This window comes from Pelmatolapia mariae, linkage group LG6 (genome assembly GCF_036321145.2).
Source record: "Pelmatolapia mariae isolate MD_Pm_ZW linkage group LG6, Pm_UMD_F_2, whole genome shotgun sequence".
Lineage (NCBI taxonomy): Eukaryota > Metazoa > Chordata > Actinopteri > Cichliformes > Cichlidae > Pelmatolapia > Pelmatolapia mariae.
The window spans coordinates 29801144-29817653 of NC_086232.1; the positions used below are offsets into that span (position 1 = coordinate 29801144).

A 16510-nucleotide genomic window follows, 5' to 3' on the forward strand; every position below is an offset into this window, starting at 1 on the left:
TTCTATGGTAATGCTTGCAAAGTTTAATACATCACTGTACAGTCGTCTTAAAGCAACAAAAGTAAACCATTAAAAAGATGAAACCATAAGTACAATACACACTCAGCATTTTGTACATACTCTACGCCCCGACTCATCACAACTCAAGTTTGTGTTAAATATATACTGTATGTATTCATATATTTCAATATAGTCATGATGTCTGTACAGAGGGAATCAGGCTACAAATTATAACTTTTAGTTCCTTTTTTTGTTTGTTTTTTTAAATATTATATCAATAACAGGCCACTGTGGAAATGTAGACATCGTACAGTCAAGTCTTGTGTGTAGCCCATTCGAAAGGCTTAAAGCAACAATGTTACATGCTTTGGCTGTAAAACAAAGCTCTCGCAATAATAATAATCATAATCATAATAATAATAATAATGGTTTCAATCTGAAGAATATACACACATACACAGAAAATTATACAAAGCGTCATGGGCTTGATATCCTGTCGGACTTTTATTTTGAGATCTAGAGATGGATTCACATTTTCTGTTAATGCTTCTGTTGATAAATGAGGAAGAGGGCGAAAGATGAAGATGGCGGGAGTAATGTCACCTCCTGGTTCTCGGTGGAGCCGGGGAGGGAAACGCGCTCCTCTTGAGATGTTTGACATTTTACGAACAGCAGCATGATGACAGGAGGTAAAAAAAAAAAAAAAAAAAAGAAAGAAAGAAAGAAAGGAAGAGGGAAACGATGCTAGAGGCAGCATTAAAGGCAGTGAAATCATGAAAAAAGTAAAATCTGAGAAGAGGAAAACAAATCACGGATGCCTGATTTCCACATCTGATACAGGGGGAAGGAAAAAAAAAAAGGGGGGGGGGGATAAAATATGGAAGACAATACAAAACAAAAAAATACCCTCATGTTTATTCATTTATTAATTATTATAAGTCTCTAAACACAGCGGCTCTTGGCTTGTCGTTTCTATACTTTCATACTCTTCTGTTACTGCTTTCTCATCCACAAATACTTCTCAGCATCAAAGATCAGGACAGCCAGCGCTATTACAGCATCACAGGGGCACGTCTGACCTGTCCAATAATAATAATTACTAATAATATTTAGTGGAATAAGAATAACGAATGCAATCCTTTGAAAAGTTGTAAACACAGAATGCAGATTTTCCTCAGGAAGCACGATTGGACCCAAAGGTTTGAGTTTCACAGTTTTGTGGAAACTTTGTAGCTAAACCCCCTTTTTTTCCCCTTTCATCCAAATGTAAGATATTTACTGTAGAGGCGTCATCCCATTGGCCACTTAAATCAGAAAACTAACTAAAAATGAACAATTAGGCAGATTAATTATATCATCAACAAACATTCATACTCGACTGCAGTTTACGTTCTGATCTAATTCAACTGGGCACGTGCAGTTTGGAGAGGGAACGAATCAGAACACGGCAGCGGTGGGAAGGGGAATGAAAGGAGAAGGGAAAAAAAACAAAAACAAAAAACACTGGAGCAGGATTTTAGTGGTTTTTAATGCGTGTCCAGGCCTGCGTGGGTTAATGAGTAAAGCAAGACACAAGCAGCTCTGTACACAAGAGATCATTAAGAACAATTCAAGTAAGGCAACATGTTGACATGAGATGGCGGAATGGATGCCGTGTGGATTTTTTTTGTCGTTTTTCATTGTTTAAGTTGTGTCATTTGCAGTGATGTGGGGTTGACTACAGTTCAGTGAGTAAAACCACCTGAAATGGATCAAAAGTTCGACGTTGGCGTACGAACCGCCTTGATAAATCCTCCGACTAAACTGCGCCACATACACTCGCCCGACTGTCCGCACCGCGTGCTCCTCTGCACGCACACCAAACAGCTACAAACCTCCGGAGGTTGATTCGTATGTAAACTTTGCCACTCGATGTTCGCCGCGTGGTCCGATGATGAGTGAAGGAAGATGCCAGCGAGCGTGTGGTGGTAGAAGTGGTCTGTGGTTGGCAGTTTTACTGACGTTCGGCCTGTTCTTCTGTGAAGATTCGCGTGAGTGTGTGAACAGAGAGAATTTGGCAGAAAGCGTAACAACCGGTGAGAAAAAGTGGTTTTATGCGCGTCGCCTCTCCCAAACTTGATTGTCCTTTCGTTCGTTCGCTCGTTGTAGTGCAGGATGGTACAGTGATAACATCAGTAGTGCTACAGATAGCCGCAGTCGACCCGTCGCTGACCGGGAGCTGGGCTGTTCAGTTTTTCAGTGGTACCCAGTTACTTCTTCATCCGGCAAATCCCCGCCCATACGGCAGAGGATGCTGGAGGCTAGTGGGATCATGAGAGGGGGTGTAGGAGAGGACATGGCACTGTTTTCTCATCTCACTCTCTTTTTTTTTTTCTTTTTGCATCCACGCCACCACCACAGTTCTTACCGGCGCCACTTTTTTTTCCCCCCTTTTCTGTTTTTTTTTTTTATTTTTTTATTTTTTTACCTGCGTCCATGAAAAGATGACAGTGTGTGAATGACGAGGCAGCTCCCTCAGGTGTGTGTGCAGGTGGGTGAGTCGCTCTTTATGCTTCGCACTCGTCTGCAGGGACACTGAAGGAAACAAAAACATGATCAAATCGTCGTCCCGAGCACAGCCCGCTCACGCTCCCGATCAAAGGTGCGGCTCTCTTGCAATCGTGGTTCGATTATGGGGGCAAGAAAAGGCAGAATGTTGTGGAGTTCAGGGCAGCAGGAGCAGTAAAGACTAAGAAATGGAGGTAAAGGTTAAAAATGTGGGCAGTGCTGGGGGCTTAGTGCAGCTCTGGACAGGGGTACAGCAGACAGAAAGCTGTAGCCCCCCTCTCCCAGACAACAAGTAATGGATCCTCCTTGACGGCTTGAGGCGGATGAAAAGGTAGAAGAAGAGGAGGAAAAGGAGCAGGGAACAGTGCAGTGGCATACTGGGAAAGGATGAGGAGGCACTTACTTGTCCTCTGTGTGCTCGGGGATGCCGGCGGCTGCCAGCGCAGCTCGGTACTGCTGCAGCACGCCTCGGATGCTCTTCACAAATCCCTTTGAAAGCGGGAAGAGCGGGAAGCCGATGTCGGGGTAACCGCTGCCCTCCGGGAGGAAGCTTCGGTAGCTCTTTCTCCTTTTCTTTGGTCTCACCACTGGCTGGCTCCCCGAGGAGCCCGCCCCTCCTGCGCTCGCTGCGGCAGAACCCGACTCGGACGTCCCGGTGCGGCTTATGGAACCGGGCCCCGCAGCGCTGCCCCTGTTTTCACTGCACAGAGAGCTGTTCCCCAGGTTGCTGTCGCAGTCTGAGTTGTTGCTCAGCTCCTGCTGAGAGGCTGCTGTGGTGGAGGGACTCAGTCCTGAATCCTCCAGCTCCTCCTCCATAATACTGGTGACGCCCGCTCCCGTGTATCCCTCCTCCCCCGCCTTACCGGGGCTGCTGTGGGCCACCGCCACGGGCCCCGATCCCAGGGCCAGCTGCTCATCCAGAGGCTCCACAGATGAAGGTCGGTCCTTGGAGTGCTGAGCCCTGGAGTACGGGTGTGCGGACTGCCCTCGCTCCGCAGCGTCGTGCAGCTCCAGCCACGACTCCAGCCGGTGGACGAGCCGCCACCCGTTAGAAACAAAGTGCTCCTGGATCTCCTGCTTGAAGACCTCAATGGGATTCTGGAGGAGCTGCGTCATAGACTGCACCATCTTGATCAGAGCCATCTCATTGTAGCAGCGACTGTTCTCGTATCCCTCCTGCAGGCCTCGGTCACTGTCGAAGCCGGCCTCGTTGTAGTAAGGCTCATTGACGAGGATAAGGCCTGCAGGCAGACGTCGAATCAGGATTTGTGAAAAACAGAAAAAATCTGTGAAATCTGCTAATTCAACTGCAACATTTTAAGCTAAAAGATGCCCGAGATTTAAAACCTGGATTCTGTTAGTCTGGCAGACTGCAGATGTTGTATGGACGTGGTGTCATGTCTGTGTGTGAGGCAGATATATTTAGTTGAGCTAATGAAAACATGAATAAAACATTTTCAGCTGCAGAGAAGAGAAGCAGCAGTGTGTGTGTGTGTGTGTGTGTGTGTGTGTGTGCGCGCGTGTGTGTGCGTGCGTGCTCTCTCGTGGTATTACAGCAATGTGGGGACCTACACCAGGTTACATGTTCACATTGTGGGGACGTGTCTTCCTTGTGAGGACAATGTACTTTGTTAAGTTAGGAATGCCAGCTTTAGAGGTCAGAGTAAGTAAAGGTTAGACCAGGGTGAGAGAAAATCTGCAGGAAATGAAAGTGAGTCAGTGTGAGGTCCTCTTAAGTGATGGATGCACAATCTGTGTGTGTGGGTGTGTGATTGCACTAACCTTGTATCGAGATGAGGACTTGCAGCAGGCTGGACTTGCTGGTCCATCTCTCAGTGCCCTGCAGATCACATCAGCATTAAAACAGCTCAGCACTGACGTCTCTGACTAGTGAACCGTTCACTTAACGCTACAATAAGCTAAAGTAAAGTCGTCCCCAGATTACACTTTTTTCACATTAGCTTACATTAAAACATCCAAAGGTACCGTGTGTGTGCAGCCTGGACACTTTAAACAGGAATGTAACACCCCAAAACATTCAGCAGTTATACAATTCGTACTTTAGGTTCATATGTTGAGAGTTTAACTGTAACTATAACCTGGTTGGTTACAGTTACAGTGCTGTTTCTAAGTCAGTCCTCTATTCTTTTCATTAAAGGTGAAAGTAATGTGTGTTATTCTCCGTGTCTCCAGCTATCTTGTCTCCCTCTTCTCTTCCCTGAGCCTGGTTCTGTAGGAGGTTTCTTCCTGTTAAAAGGGAGTTTTTCCTTCCCCCTGTTGCCAAGAGTCATATATCCACCCTGAAATCCACACCACTCTAATCATCCATAGTGGTTGAATCAGCCACACTGAAGCAACAGTGGAAAAAAACAAAACAAAACAAAAAAACCAACCTACTACAATCAGGAAAATCTGAAATGTGACACCTCGGACATCAGATACACCAGAAAGACTCTACTGACTGCCAAGTCCAATTAATTTAAAAGTTTAAACTGGTTTAACAAAAACACTTCAGGGTGATCAACTAAATCTTTCAGGCTGAAGTTTGGAGAAACACACTTCACTGATGTTGTTTATGATTGGGTGATGAAGAAGAGGGACAGGTTGGTGAACACTGTACTGCAGTGACCTGATAAAAGTCCATTGAGAATACTCTGAATCATGTGCTCGGGCTACAAAGACCATCTTGAGGCTGTCCACACCTCCGGCACTCACCTTGCCTATCCAGGTGCCCAGCAGACTGACGCAGACCTTGCCGTTGTCGTAGAGGTTGGGATTGAGGCGGCCGCTGCACTGGGACAGGTATCGAAACAGAGGCGGCACAGCTGGGTAGATATTAGGCAGCTGGATGTCAAACAGGAACACACCGTCCTCGTAGGGCGTACGAGTCGGCCCTTTGATCAGAGCTGAGAACAGGTCCTGGGGTGGAGCGACAAAAGAAAAGTACAACATGTTTGATGTTGTAATCTAAAGGAGGCCGATGTTCAGGGTGAGGCGTCTGCAGGAGAATACGTATGAGATAGCAGAACAAAGTACAGCGCAGCAGACGTAAGAGTAACGCCTGGCTGCTTCTACCTTTCATTCCCTGTAATTTTTTAAATATTTATTCTTTTATTAATACTTTTACACCTCATGCTGGCATTTGGGTTTGAAAAAGGCCCACTAGTGATCATGAAGCTTTTAAGAACTAGCAATTTCATTTTATGCTGTCAAAACGACTTTTTCCTTACATTTTTAAGTTGGAGTACTTATTAATGTAAGTTGTGTAAAAGGAATGAAAATATTTTCTGCACATTTGTGGCCTTGAATCTCTGCTGAAGGCATTTTTTTAATACAGTGGAGAAAAACAAAGGCTTTTGAATTACTACATATCTACAAATGGTTAATTTCACCTAAAGATGAAGGTGGTGGTAAATTTATGTCCTTGTTTAGTGTCTTTTAGCAAATCTACAGATTTTCCAGCATTAAATGAAACCAAATTTGGAGCATGTTACTAAAGAAGAATAATCTGTTTAATGATTAGGACCATTTCCTGCTCCATATTTTTACTCTTTGACTCCACTACACTAGCTTTGCATATTCTACAGTTCAAAATAATCCTCAGCTTTTACGCAACCTTCATCTCAGCTCTTCAATTAATCTACACTGTAAACAAGACAATTTAGCTCCTCCCCTTTTAAGCCTTCAGACACGCTCACAAACTTTCTGTTTCCGAGAAGAAACCAAAGGTGGAAAATCAGGAAAAGCAGAAAAGTTTAATTCTGAAAAAGGACAATAAAAGCATGCACTGCTTTACTTTCCCGGCATTAATGACAGGAAACCCACCATGCGGTCCTCAAAGGTTTTGACCATGATGCCATCAGGCAGCGATGTCGCTAGCAGAGCCATTTCCTTCCTCACTGTGCTGAAGAACTTCTTCGCCTCTGCAGGCTGGAACTCCATTTTCTTAAACGAGTGAGTTTCTGTGAGAGACAGAAAGGAGGACGGCGATGAATGACGACTGAACACGAGCACAGTAAGAAAGAAATCTACACAATTAACTGAGCATTCAGTACACAAAACGATGCGTTCACAGGTACGACTGTGTTAGTGAAAACCATGCAGGGAAAAAAAAAAAAAAAAAAAAAAAAGATATGACATCCTAAAGCAACAGATCAGGCTGATGGTGATCTAAGACCCACTTCTGACACGACGTGTATATTTATTGTATTTGCCGTTCATCCTCTGTCCTCCTACTCCTGAACGATCTGCAGGTCTCTACTGGACTTACAGGTTCAGCCACACCGATGATGTAAACCACCCGATTGTGCCCATATACTATATAAAGCAAACATGGACTCAACATCTGTGTTTTGGCCGCAGCTGTGTTTGTGTTTTTGGAGCCAAAATTGACCATATTTGGATGAGGGGGGCGGGGTGTTTAGTTATCAGCTACGGCGAGTTTGGGAAACCATCCGCAGAGGCCATAACTGTTTTTCTAGCAGGCTGTAAATAAACTTCTGTTGTCTCTATTTTTGAAGCCAGCTTAAAGGAAGTGCACTTTTTTAACATTTCAAGTTTACTTCATTTTTCAGCTCTGGAGAAAAACCAACAGCAACATCTCAGCGCATTTATGTGGTTTGTCAGTACTTTTTCTTTGTAAAGTTAACAGACAGAAATTCCTGCCTCAGACAGTCGAGCAAGGTTCAGTAAAGATCAAGACACTGGAGGTGAAAATAAAACCAAAGGAGATCTGGAGGAGGACAGATGGTGTAAAACAAAGACAGCAAGCGTGGGGGAGGAAGAGGAGGCGGAGGGGAAGAGAGTTACAGGTTACACATCTGAATGTCGTACCTGGTGCCCACTCTAAAACCGAGAACACCTCCCCCTTGGCACTGGTAAATGTCACACCAGGTTTGCCTCCGCTCTGCTGGCACAGTACCGGCGTGTCACTGAGAATCTCACTGGGCCACTCCTGCTGACCTACGGGTGTCTGCGCCTCCTGCTGGGGCTTTTCATCTCCGGCTCTCTCTGCCTGTAACGCAGCGACAGGGAAGACGCGGTCTAATGAGCGGAGATATCTAAACGAGGTAAGAGGAAAATGATTGTACACACCTGTTTAACACCTGCCTCCATTCCTGCTCCCACACTCCCCACTGCCTCCACCACAGCTTCCATCTTCTCCTCCTCCACGATGGCCACGTTGTCCAGCGTCTTCCTCAGGTTTTCCTGGAGCTTCTTGATATCGTCTAGGAAGCGTTTCTCCTTGGTCGGTTTTTCTTGGGTCGTCGGTGTCACCGAACTCGCCACGTTAGTCGTGGAAGTGGGTTCGACGGAGGTCGGGGAGGTTGGGGAGCCGCCGGTCCAGAGCTGCTCCACAGTCATGTTCTTCAAGCTCTCCAGGATCTTCAGCGCCTCTTTCAACTCCCTGAAACCCCGAGAGGCTCCATCCTTACCGGGTTTCTCCGCTCCGTTCACAGCTCCTCCTGCAGCGGTTCAGACACAAACGCAGTTTACAGCAAAAGACAAACTGTTTCTTTGATACGAAAGCACCGTGTACTGTTTGATTATTGACTGCATCAAATTTTTATTGTATTTGCTCCATTTGACTTATTTTTATTTTTTTACAAGGGGTTTAAATATATTGTTTTATATACACAAACTAGTCAAAATAAATGCAAATAAAATCCATAAAATGTGGTCAACAAATTCCACCAAAATACCAGAAACGACGTCACATTATATATTTTTTAATATCTTCACTCTTTGCATGAAAAACATCCACGAGTCTTCAGTTTATAGGTTAATTTCATTTTCTTTTTAAACAGCCGGGTATCATAGTTTTTAGCATCCAGTATTCAAAAAAGAAGAAAATTTGAACATGTTGAGGGTTATTTTCAGATTAATAAACAAACATGCTGCTCTAACAAGTATTTAAGGCAGCAGGATGGTGGATGAGTCAGAGTGAATTACAACTAGAGGTGAGAAACATAATATAGGAAAATGCCATCAAGATAAATACTGAGATGTTTTGCAGAATTTTAGAGGAGCATGTGACTGGAATACATAATACTTGCCTAAAGACATAAACTGCACTATAAAGTTTGATGGCAGATGTATCTGAGAGCTCATATACCAACATCTGTTGGTTTCCTGTTTCTCTGTGGTTCGTCACATGGTCCATTTAATGGCTGACTGGTTACAGCTCCATCCAGCTGCAACCAGCAGCTTTTTCCTGCAGCTGTTGATGACAGCTGTCTGAACTAAGCTCATAAGACCAGACTTATATTTTTTTTGTATGGATGAAACTTCTTCCAATGAGTTCCTACCTCCAGCAGAAGCAGGACTCGCCACAGATGCTTCGCCCTCCTCTCCTGAGACTCCTTTGGTGGGGCTGGTAACCCCGGCTTTGCTGCCCTCCTGCGGTGGGATGATAAATGTCGTGGAGCCAGTGGGCGTGGGGGTCGGGGTCGCAGTATCCGTGGCATCCGCGTTGTTCACGTGGCTGTCGTCCTCTGGGGTCAGACCGTTGTCCGTCTCCCAGCTGTCGCTCTCGTCCTCCCACTCCTCAGTCGACAGAACGCTGCTCGTTTCTTCCACTGAGTCATAGTCCGTCTCCTCGATCTCCGATTCCACATTGTAGAGGTGCTGCAAGAGCGATCGGGGGTCAGAAACAAACGTTTCACCTGCGATTACGCAGACATCACAATGAGCTTCAATTGCTTACCTGTGGCAGGACGATGGTCCTCGAATTGTCTGCCCACACCACCTCTACTTTGCTGCTTACATCCACCCTGTACACCTGACCGACTGACGTCTGAAAGGAGGCAAATATAGGGAGGATTATCAGCAACAATACAATATGAAGACTAAGAGGGACAAAAGTGCAGCAACTAGTGTGTGAAGTACTGCCTAAAAAGCCTTTTTAGGATTTGATATTGACTTTTCCCCACGGAGAGGTGCAAAAGAAGCAAACTGTTTCGAGGCTGGGAATCAGTAGAGGTTCACTCCATGTAAAAATCACCCAAATCTGAAAAGAAATTTCCACCTGACCTCCTCAGAATCGTTACGATTTTTCTGTATAACAACTTGAGCTTATTTAATGAAGCCCACAAGGCCCTCAACATACAAAGAAGGTGGGCTTAACATTTGGACTTGATTTGAGCTCTCATAACCTTTACAGTCCAGGAGAAAGACACGTGTCATTTTCATGACTCTTAAAAAAAAACAAAACAAAACTGAGAAACTGAGTGTTACGCGGTCGGTCGCATCATTTTACCTCATTTTCACAGTCGTTCTGTCCGTTCTCCGAGTTCCATATTCTGATGACGATGTCGGTTGTGCGGAAGTGAAAGTCCGGATGATCAGCGATGTCGTAGACACTGACATCCTCCTCCAAACCGATGACCTAAACAACACAGAAACAAACGTTTACAGTGTATTTCTCCTCGTACCTCTGTCGCCCACAGACATTCAAACACTGATCGTTTTCACAAGCTTTAAATCACAATCGCAGTTTTTCCTCCTTACTGACCTCCACGTCGTCACTGGTGGAGTTGAGTTTAATCCATTTCACCACACACGTTCTGCCTTTGTGATCGCCAGACTGGATCACGCCGTACACCCCGGGGTCCTGCAGCGCTTGGGCTGAGGTGAGCACACATGCATAGCTTAGAGATCAAAGTAAACTCTGTAAAACACAAATATCTGTACTTTTTGGATTCCCGTTTTAAAGAATATTATGATGTGAAGTTATCCTCTATGGATTCTACATAAAATTTTTTCATTTGCAGAATGGCACTACCGTACATGGCTGTAACATCACCATGGTGATGTAAATCCCGGTGTATTCAGGCCATTTTACAGAGACACTTTGGCACAGTTTCAGAAAATGACCTACATACTGCAGGTACTAAGTGGCAGAGAGGCAAATACACAAAAATACCCACCAATCTGAGATCAAATCTGAGATAAAAGCTTTTCCTTACGTCGTTTGTCTACTACAAAGTCGCCGGGGCAAAACTCGTGGCTGTCCAGGTGCTGGATGGGGATGAGGTCGTTCGATCGGATCCCCTTCTCCACCCGGCCATCCTTCCACATCACATCAGCCGTGGTCTTCGTGGATACGACTTCCACTGCCACTCTGCAAAAAAAAGAAAAAGATAGCAGAGACCTCAATCTTCTCTCCGATTTCTCAGTTTTCCTCAGATGATTTTTATCCTGCTTCACTGCCATCCGTCTGGTCCTGCTGCATCGATTGTGATAACAGTGTGCAGTACTAAAGTGGAACACTCTTACACTTAACCTCAAATTGATTATTCTTTAAAATATTTAAAACTAAAGCAAATAAAGGAAATCTGGATGTTTGGATGATGTTTACTTTGCCCTATTTAGATTTACGTCAGTGTCTTCCACCATTAACATCTACACCAGTTAAAAAACAAGCAAACAAAAAAAAACCCAAAAACAAACAAAAAAAAAAAACCCCACACAGACAGACACACCGATGACTAAAGTAACGATGTGTGCATTTTGGAGTAAAAACAGATGAAGGATGTGCAGCGTGTGAGCTGAGTATGAGTGTGTCTGTGTGGTTGAGGAAATGACACCATCACTGAAAGACTTATGCGTCTGTCAGGTTGACGGATCGAGTCGCAAACCCTTAGACAAATGAGAGCTGGATGGACAGACATGCAGTCAAAGCGTAAGATGGCAGATCGTTCTGAGAAAGCAGCTGCAAATTTAACAGGAACAGATGTCATAACTTGTGTCATTTCCACGTCTCTTACAGACGACTCTAAAAACATAAACAGTGGACTGCTGAGTTCCTAAACAGTCAGAAGAGCTGCTCGTACTCTGGTGACAAACAGAAGAAACTAGATGGAATTTACTCTTTGTGATTTTAACCCACCGGTCTCCGGGCTTGAATTCGCGGGAGAACTTTGTCCTCTTCTTCTTGTGCTTCCTCTTCAGGTTGCGGATGGAGAGCGGGATGCTCTTCTTGCGGTTGGTTCCCAGACCGCCGCTCTGAGAGGAGGCTGTGGAGCTTGCCGATGACGTTAAAGAGCTGCAGCGAGGGAAACAAGTTCTTTATGCAAAAGCAATTTTCTGTGTATTAAGCATGTAAAAACTCATTTTTTCCCCTCAGTCAGGCTGTGCATTATTAGGTTTACTGAGTGATGTCTTTGGTCTGAACTGTAAGAAAATGATGAGAAACAAAGTGGGTCCAGTGTTGAACAATAAATTTATGCGCTCAACACATACAGGAAACATTTTAGACACAACTGTGCAACAGATCTGCAATAAATCCCACATTTATGAAGCTTTTAAGCTCCACATGATGTTGAAGTCACATTTAGAGCAGTTTTTCCCACTCAAATTTCCACTTTGGACTGTTTACTCACACGAGCATACAGCACTTTATTTTGTGCACTCTAAGCATTTAGTCTTCATGTCCACGACCAATTTAGAGTCACCAATTAACCCAACATGCATGTCCTGGGACCGTCTTTGGTTCGAGACACGATGATTCAGCTGAACTGTTACTTTCTCTAAACCAGGCTTTAGTCTCTCTGGTTTCCAACAAAACACATTTCCATCCCTTTCAGTTTAATATAATACTGAGTTACAATGTGTAGAGCTGTCCAATATCTCCCTTTCCCTAGAATCTCACACTTACGCTGTGTTTTCATATCTTTGTGGGGACATAATTGACATAATGCTTTTTCTAGCCACTTAGCCTAAACCTAACCATAACCTTATTGCAACCCTGACACTAAAACCACATTTTGAGTCTCAAAATGCCTTCAAACTCGTGGGACCTGGATTCTGTCCCCATAAGGGCTGTTGGTCCTACAAGCATAGTAAACTTACAATTTTTGGTCCCCACAAAGATATGTAAACGTAAACACACACACACACACACACACACACACACACACACACACACACACACACACACACAAAAGACTGATTTTAATTAACAAGCAGCTCAGCTGTATTAATGATGTACACTGAACCTAAACATCTGCTGGGCATCTCAGCTGATTAATTACAATAAGCAGAATAATTAGCAGCAACTCCGACATAACAGAAAGCTGACTTTTTATTTCCTAATGCAAAAAAAAAAAAAAAAAAAAAAAAAAAATCTGTAACAGTGACTGAACCACTCACGAGGATCATCACAAATATATGTTAAAAGCGTTTCCTACTGTCAACCTAATTCTCCTCCATTTAGTTTTAGACCAAAATGGTATGCCCTCACTTATGTTTTCAAACACTATGAAACAGTTATTTTTAAAAATTTTAAATATTACACAAATTAATTATGAATTTTAAATTAATAACATCTACAAAGAAGAGGTTTGTATAGATGTTTGTTTTAAAAGCACAGAAATAAAAGATGGAAAAAAAGACATCATTGAGATTCTAGCACACCGTAACACAGAATTCATTCAAACATGCCTTACATTATAAATGATACTTTTCTTATTATTAAAGGAAACTGACAAGGATTGTCTCAAGTTTTTAATTCCTTAAATTTGAATAAAAATGACTCAAAGCTATAATAAATTATATTAGAGCATTTTAGAATTGCTTATAGATAAATTAGACAGCATAAACGTTTTTGTAAAGGGTAATAACCCTGACCTGGTGTCGTCGGTGTCCTCTGCAGCCTCGTCATCAGCGTCCTGCTCGCCGTGTTCAGCCGAGGCGTCGTTCTGCGAGTCCGGAGCGTTCTGAACGGGCACCGCGGGGCCATTGTTGTTGTTGGGATGATTCGAGTCAGTCTGTTCAGATCTGTGCTCGCCTAAAGGGAGAAACATAAAGTTTGAAGAAAAAAAAAAAAAAAAAAAAAGATTAAAGGAAAAATCATCAAAATTCTATTTGAGAAAGAATTAAATTAGCAACAAAGAAGTTATGGTTCTGTATAACCAGGTGAGGCTCTATAGTACAACACCTGGTTATTTATATAGGCTAGAATTGTATATAAGAGCCACTGGAAATAAACAATATAAGGAGGTGGGGAAGTGAGATAATATTCAGCAGCGGGAAAACAAAAAATAGAAAACACATCTACGAGACGAAATTTGGAATTTTTCAAAGATTATAGACTCAAGAATATTCTCCTTAAAAAATGTTTTTTTAAAGTAAAAGGGACTGAATCATTCCACCTCTTAAAGTAAAAGATTTTCTCTTTTCCCTGAATATCACTCTCCTCCCAGATCTGTACTCTCCTCCTCTGTTTTTACCTGATACCCTGTCAGTCTATTACCGACAAATGTGTTTCTCAGCTCAAGTCTGGCCTGCTTCAGCAAAATTTCCAATTAGTCTCCTCCCTCAGTACTGAGCACTTTTAATTAAACACATATATATTGTAAAAAAACAGCCTCTTGAAATCTGATCTCTTTTTGATACATGCTGTATTACTGGGTGTGTGTTTTATGATCCTCTGGATGTTTTGGCACCTTGTAATTCGGCGTTCTCCGTCTTCTTCCCAGAATCCTTCTTGAACATCCTTTTCAACTGTGCACACGCAGACACACACACACACACACACACACACACACACACACACACACACACACACACAAGCAGTGAGATAGAGCAAAAGCTTGAAGATGATCAAAGAGTGTTTTCAGGTGCTATCAGTCCTTCTAACACTGAGTGTTAACAAACATTCGAGAGCAACACTCTGAAAATACACCAGCATCAGAGATCTTCCCTGCTCTTGTGTAAAGCAGCTGGTTTAAGGTGCTAATGTGCTCCTCTGGGGAAAAAAATAGCTCTTTACAGAAGGAAACAACCAATTAAGAACACATGAAAAGACCAGTGCAAGTTTATCCACACCTTTCTGGCAACGGGGTCTTCAGGCAGAACAGGGGCACCCTCAGGTCCATCACAGGTGATGCGTGTGGCATCACCTTTGGCCGGGAATACGTAGAGCGCCCTCTCTCCCAGCTGCCTCTGGGTGTGGTCGTAGTAGCCCAGACGCCTCACCCTAAATCCGAACGGGAGAATGACTTTAACTTAAAATCGAAACGATATCAATACACGATGCAAACTGCACCCAATAAGCAACGGTAACAAGAGCAGCTTGTGTACGGAGGCAGACGTAGCTGAAGTGGGCACGTGTGGATGAATCACTGCACTGACCTGCAGAGGTTTTCCTGTGTGATGGTGGAGGCAGGCGGATAAACGCTGTCAGAACCTTTGGGCGAGTAGCTCTTGGTGATCCACGTCACTTTCAGCTCCACCACCTTCACCTGCAGGAAGCAAGATGACATCCAAGTGAGTGTTTACATTCATGAAGAAGTACATTTACACATAAACTCAAATTCATTAAAAACAACTGAATGTGTTAATTAAAAGAATATTGTTCCATCTGCCTGAATTCATCTCTCGAGTGATCACTAGCTTTCGCTGTAAAAGTAAATAAACATTTTAATTACAAAAAATCCCCAAAAGGCTTAAATTAAGATAAATAATTCACTTAATGGTTTTACTGTTTCTTCCCATTTTTTAGAAAGGGCCCCAGGGGATCCAACATCTGTTGGTGTGATTAAAATCAAAGAGCATTTTCTTATTTCATACAGAAGGGAAGAATTCAAAATGTTTATCCAAAGATTTTAATTTAAATTCATTCGCTTATTATTCAAACAAGAAAAGTTTCAAGGCATAACAAACTCTTATAATAACCAACGGACCCTAAACGGGTTGCTTTCCATCTCACATAATGTGGCTGCTGCATAAAAGAAGAGCTTGCGTACCTCTTCTACCACCACCCTGAACTTGCACTTCCTGCTGAGCACAGGTTTGACCCCTGACAGCCACTGGACATTGGAGAAAACTTTGGCGGGACCAATCAGGACCTGTCCTGGGTAAAAGCCGTACGCCTCGTCAAAGAACAGACCCTGGATCCCAAAAACAACAAGAATGTCACAAAACCAAGAAGTGAGAGCACAACATAACAAAGATACAAGTTACATATATGAAGCTTCATCAATGTAACTTTTATTAAACATACAATGCCAAGTACATTTTTAATTTGTTTTTCTTGAAGCTGCACAAAACCGTGAGGAAAGAAAAAAAAACTCAGCAATGGGATGAATGATCTATACGTCATAATGATGCTCATCAGGGAAATACTAAAACTTTGGGCCTCTGAAAGTGCAGATTCTCTCACCCTCCTCATCTTTCCTGGAAATGCCAGCATTAGTATGTGCTGCCTTTATGTGTGCTTCTTTTATCTCAAACATAACCCTCCACAGAGCAGTTTGGACCTGCGGCACCTTCGTGTCAGAGTAAGCCCGGAATTAAATCTGAAGTTATCTACTAAGCCTAAAATCCTGCTCCATAGTACAGGCTCCTGGACACCTGAAGCTGAGGACTGATCCTCAAATAACAGCGAGCACCAGAAGAAATAAAATACAAAGACGGGAGCAGCACGAGTGGAGATGGAAGCATTATCAGAGCATGTTCAAACTTAATTTTAACAATTTCACACACAAACACACAAAAAAATGGTGAACCCACAGCTGTCACTTAAATTTCAGCCTCTGTGGGGGCTTTGACCTCTGAGCAGCAGCCGGGAGAACACACGAACAAAGCGAATGTACCTGAAGTGACAGATCAGAGCTGGTGGCTACGTACCGAATCACTGACGTGTGGACAGACATCATAAAGCTTGGCACCGTCTTCCACGCTCATGGAGCACCTGGAGGGAGACGAGACGAGACATTCACTGAATGTGGCACCGATCGACGTACGTTCACGCGATCCAACAGACCGTCACATGGTCACAGTACACACTGCCTGCACACGCACGTACGCACGCTTTACCTGGCTCCATTGGACAGCTTGAGGATGATGTGATTGGTCAGGTCGTACACTTTCCCCAGCCAGAAGTCATAGGCGATGTAGTCGCCGTACATGAAAGACTGAAAGCAACAACAGCAGGAGCACATCAGCTTCACACTGTGTC

The 16510-nt window shown here is 43.6% G+C and overlaps 1 protein-coding gene across 5 annotated transcripts in view; it reads right to left on the minus strand.

The window, feature by feature from the left end:
• The window catches only part of ube2o (ubiquitin-conjugating enzyme E2O), a 44540-nt gene continuing 28030 nt past the window's right edge, over positions 1-16510 (minus strand). For 2 of the 5 annotated variants that reach the window (XM_063476541.1, XM_063476545.1), the window contains exons 4-23: positions 16369-16466; positions 16180-16243; positions 15297-15440; positions 14683-14792; positions 14377-14527; positions 13995-14052; positions 13177-13336; positions 11438-11593; positions 10515-10669; positions 10061-10173; positions 9806-9934; positions 9254-9343; positions 8856-9174; positions 7642-8012; positions 7381-7561; positions 6373-6509; positions 5263-5466; positions 4330-4387; positions 2951-3788; positions 1-2574 (exon numbers count right to left, since the gene is read on the minus strand). In XM_063476541.1, coding sequence (XP_063332611.1) covers positions 2547-2574; positions 2951-3788; positions 4330-4387; positions 5263-5466; positions 6373-6509; positions 7381-7561; positions 7642-8012; positions 8856-9174; positions 9254-9343; positions 9806-9934; positions 10061-10173; positions 10515-10669; positions 11438-11593; positions 13177-13336; positions 13995-14052; positions 14377-14527; positions 14683-14792; positions 15297-15440; positions 16180-16243; positions 16369-16466 — 3564 coding nt within the window. In that variant the 3' untranslated portion in view covers positions 1-2546. Of the gene's footprint in view, positions 3789-4329; positions 4388-5262; positions 5467-6372; positions 6510-7380; positions 7562-7641; positions 8013-8855; positions 9175-9253; positions 9344-9805; positions 9935-10060; positions 10174-10514; positions 10670-11437; positions 11594-13176; positions 13337-13994; positions 14053-14376; positions 14528-14682; positions 14793-15296; positions 15441-16179; positions 16244-16368; positions 16467-16510 lie in introns of all 5 variants that reach the window. The other 3 variants (XM_063476542.1, XM_063476544.1, XM_063476543.1) reach the window with 3 other exon arrangements.